Source organism: Daphnia pulicaria, chromosome 1 (assembly GCF_021234035.1).
Source record: "Daphnia pulicaria isolate SC F1-1A chromosome 1, SC_F0-13Bv2, whole genome shotgun sequence".
NCBI lineage: Eukaryota > Metazoa > Arthropoda > Branchiopoda > Diplostraca > Daphniidae > Daphnia > Daphnia pulicaria.
The window spans coordinates 36,511,359-36,515,296 of record NC_060913.1 but is presented as its reverse complement, the minus strand read 5'-3'; the positions used below and the strand labels follow the sequence as shown (position 1 = coordinate 36,515,296).

At 50.7% G+C, this 3,938-nt stretch overlaps 1 protein-coding gene across 1 annotated transcript; it reads right to left on the bottom strand.

Moving 5' to 3' along the window:
- Positions 1-900: 900 nt before the first annotated feature.
- Positions 901-2,612, bottom strand: LOC124323532 (actin cytoskeleton-regulatory complex protein pan1-like). Its single transcript, XM_046784334.1, has 3 exons — positions 2,406-2,612; positions 1,620-2,333; positions 901-1,464 (listed from the first exon to the last, which is right to left on the bottom strand). The coding sequence occupies exons 1-3, from the start codon at positions 2,610-2,612 to the stop codon at positions 901-903; spliced, it is 1,485 nt and encodes a 494-aa protein (XP_046640290.1).
- Between the last annotated feature and the right edge of the window lie 1,326 nt (positions 2,613-3,938).

Below are 3,938 nucleotides of genomic sequence, written 5' to 3'. Positions count from 1 at the left end.
CAATTGTAAGGATCGTCCGAGACTTTACTTTTACTTATTTACTTATACTAAATAACACACAAGTGATCATCAGAGGATGACGTTTGTGTATTACACTTTAACACTACACATACAGTACAAGCATACAGTTCACATAAGACCACAAGAGATAGTTAAGGCTTACATTACCAGAGGCGAGTCCGGAGCAGACAGCCTCCTGGAGGGTAACACGGGGCCTTTTATACTGCCCGAGACGCTCGAGTCATCGTGAGTCATCGTCTGGGTATTTAGGTCACGCCGGTGTCGCTGTTGAACTGTAGACGGTGGTGGACGGAGTTACTGGTAAAGGTCGTGAGTACATCCGCACTTGAGCTGCACGCGTGCACCCGCACTTGAACTGCGCGCGTCCCTGGTGCACGTGCGCGTGCACTGCGTATGAGCGCGGGTTGCGCATGCGCGTGTGTTGCGCATGCGCGCGGGTTGCGCATGCGCGTGTGTTGCGCATGCGCGCGGGTTGCGCATGCGCGTGTGTTGCGCATGCGCGCGCCACTGTAGATGCGCCGCTATACTTGGCTGGCTTCCCGTGCGCTCCCGTGGCTGGTTCCGGACAAAGTAAATGACAGATACATATAGTTCAGCCGATCCTTACATCCTAAATGGAGCCGAAGACACAATCTTATTGTAGGCGGACAAACCCGGACCGTATGACGGACCTAGGCTGACCGGCACATGACTGGTACTGTAAGGCGGTGCTGAGGTGACTTGTGTTGCACTTGTCAGAATTGAACTCGTTGGGACCGTGCTCAACTGAATAGAAGTGGTTGGCGGCTGATTTGGGGGCCAAGCGTGGCTTTCACTAGACGCAGGGGGATCAGACGGTGGCTGGGTCGGCGGAGCAGACGGTGGCGGGGCAGACGGTGGCTAGGCCGGTGGAGCAGACGCTGGCTGGGCAGACGGTGACTGGGCCGGCGGGGCAGACGGTGGCGGGGCAGACGGTGGCTGGGCCGGCGGAGCAGACGGTGGCGGCGCAGACGGTGGCTGGGCCGGTTGTCTTCGCCCGAATAAATTCGGTTGACCAATGTTCCTCCACGATGAAAACCACGACGAAGTGCTTGCTGAAGACACAGGTGGAAACGGAACCGAAGCTGAAGATCCGGGCGGAAAAGGGACCGAAGCTGAGGACCTGGGTGGCAACGGGACCGACACTAGAACGTGCGTCACATTACTGGTCGTCGGGACAAGGATGGTGGCTGTAGTCACCGGCGTGACCGGATGAGCCACTGATTTAGAAACCGGAGCGGCAACTGATGTGTGAAGCTGGTGGGACGAACGATTGTACAGTTGTTTTAGGGGCCTGAGGAACTGCCAACGTAGGAATTGGAGCGCTTGCCGATGTCGTAGTAGGCGGAACGATCGGTTTAGGAGCCTTGAAGAACGACGTTTGAAGCCGTTGACATTGGCTGACTCGTCGTGACCGGCTGTGCTCTAGTAAACGACGGTGTGGAAAACATCGTATTCTTTATACTGTTGGTAACGATGACATTCGACGCGTCTGTATTCAAGGGAATATGCGGCACGGATGCGGAACGTGTAATTGTGCCGGGCGTGATAGCTTTAAGTAGTCTGCCAAAAATGGTCACCTTTGGTGTTGACGGCACCGTCGCTGCCGATTGGCTGAAGAGTCCCGTTGGTGTTGACATCCTAGCCGCAGATCCAACTAACGGTGTGGTCATCGTTTGAGTTTGAGCCGCCGTTGAAATCACGACGGTGCTTGGCTGCGTCCGGGGAGTGGCCATGGTTTGAATTATCGGAGCCGTAGTTGCCATGGTCGACGCTTGCTTAAACACAGCTGGAGTTTGGGCAAGTAAGGTCAAATTATTCGGGATAGAAGGGTGCGATGAAATACGGCTAACTCTCGATAAACCGCTCACGACGGATGAAGCGCGTGTTGGTGCCGCCTGATCGTTGACAGTAACATCGTTGAGTTGTTGCCGCATGATTGCGCCGCTCAAAGGCTGAAGATCTATTTCATCGCGTATCTCGCGTTGTCTTCTTTCACTCTCCACCTTGCGTTTGTAATCTTCCTCTTCCCTGAGTTTCGCATCTTCTTCTTCTCTGCGTCTGGTCTCGTCTTCCACTTGTTGGAGCATCAACTCGGCTTCCCTCTCCTTTCGTTCAGCTTCGTGAATTCTAGCTTGACGTGAGGAGACGCTGGAATGCCGGGATGAGGCTTTTGAAACCACGGAGGCGTGTTTGGGATTAGTTTGGGCCAAATAGTTGTCACAAACAGCCAGACTTGCCTGGTTATCGAAGATGACAGCTTGGATCCAATCCTTTTTTCCATCGAGATCATCCTGCGAGCAGTTTGGAGCGTTACACTGAACGTAGCGATCGTGATGCTGCTCCAGGCTGTCAAATTATCGGACGTAGACGACACGATAGGCTCGAACGGTGTCCCAATCTTCGCCGATTCTAACCGATTGCGAGAGTTTCTTTCCCGCTTCCGTATGGACCATCTTTGCGGTGGTCCTGAATCTTTTGAGACGAGCGGGATAAGTGATCGCATCAGGATCAAACACTACTTCCTCCTCTTCGGCGATTGAAGTGAGAGCCGGAACTAAAGATTCAGCCATGGTGATGTTTATTTGATGCGAGACGAGTGAACAAATACAAACGATAAGTCAGATCACAATGAGGTTACGATTAAATGAAGCGGCGAATTATTTGCGACGGACGATTTTGTCTTGCGATTCGGGGCGGAAAAGTTGATCTAGGCCGACGCAACGAGTCTTATTGGTTTTGGTGTTTCTAATTTGCACCACTTTACGAGGGGGCACCATTCTACGACGGTGGTGCCGGCGGTGGCGGCGACGTCGGCTCAGGTGCTTCGTCGTCCGAAGAAGGGCCCACCTCTCTGCGTACCCCACAGTCGGAAATCTTGGGGATGAAGTCTTCCACCTCTGATTCCGGCTCACCTGGTGGTGTAGGTGGCCCCTCTGGTGATGGCCACTGGTCGTAAGGCCGGTAAAGGACGCGCCTTGAAGTCGGTGGAGGTACAAAATCCGGAAGACGCGGCATCGAATGTTGGTCGAATGCCTATTACCAAGGCAACGGCAGCGTCGTCAGAGGGTTCCTCAACAACGACGTCAACTGCTTCAATGGCGGCGACTTCGACGGCAGCGGCTTCGATGGCAGCGGCTTGTTTAGTAGCGACGGCGGCGGCGTGCGCGAAATACGCAATAGCTGCTTCTCTGGCCACCAGAAGTGTTTTGGTATTCTTCCTTTTGGTTTTGGTAAGATTGTCCTTCTTCTTCTTCTCGTCGCTGTTGAACCCGTTTTCCCCCATATGCGCCGTGTTAAATACGGCGTTTTCAAAAATTTACAAAAAATACTAAAAGTAAAGCTAAATTTTTTTTCTTTATGCCAAAAGAAGCACAATTCTTCACTCTATACGAATATAAAGAATGATTTACAATAAAATCAACTCAGAGAACCCTTCCTTATACCCTAAAGTTTTCCACTTCAAAATTTGTACTTTTTACTACACACTTGCACTGTGCCCCCATAGTCATTAGAAATTTCGACAAATTTTGAAGTGGAAAACTTTGAGGTATAGAGAAGGGTTCTCTGAGTTGATTTTATTGTAAATCATTCTTTATATTCGTATAGAGTGAAGAATTGTGCTTCTTTTGGCATAAAGAAAACAATTTTAGCTTTACTTTTAGTATTTTTTGTAAATTTTTGAAAACGCCGTATTTTACACGGCGCATATGGGAGAAAACGGGTGTACCTAATAAACTGAACGATACCGTAGCGCCGCGGGGGTTAATCCTACGACAACTTCATGTGTAGAAAAAATGTAGATCATCATTAGATCTACTCAGGGCCAAAAGGAAAAAAATCTAGCCCAAGCGGTTCAAAAGTTATTGCATTTTTTTAGGACACGTAGTGCCATAAGA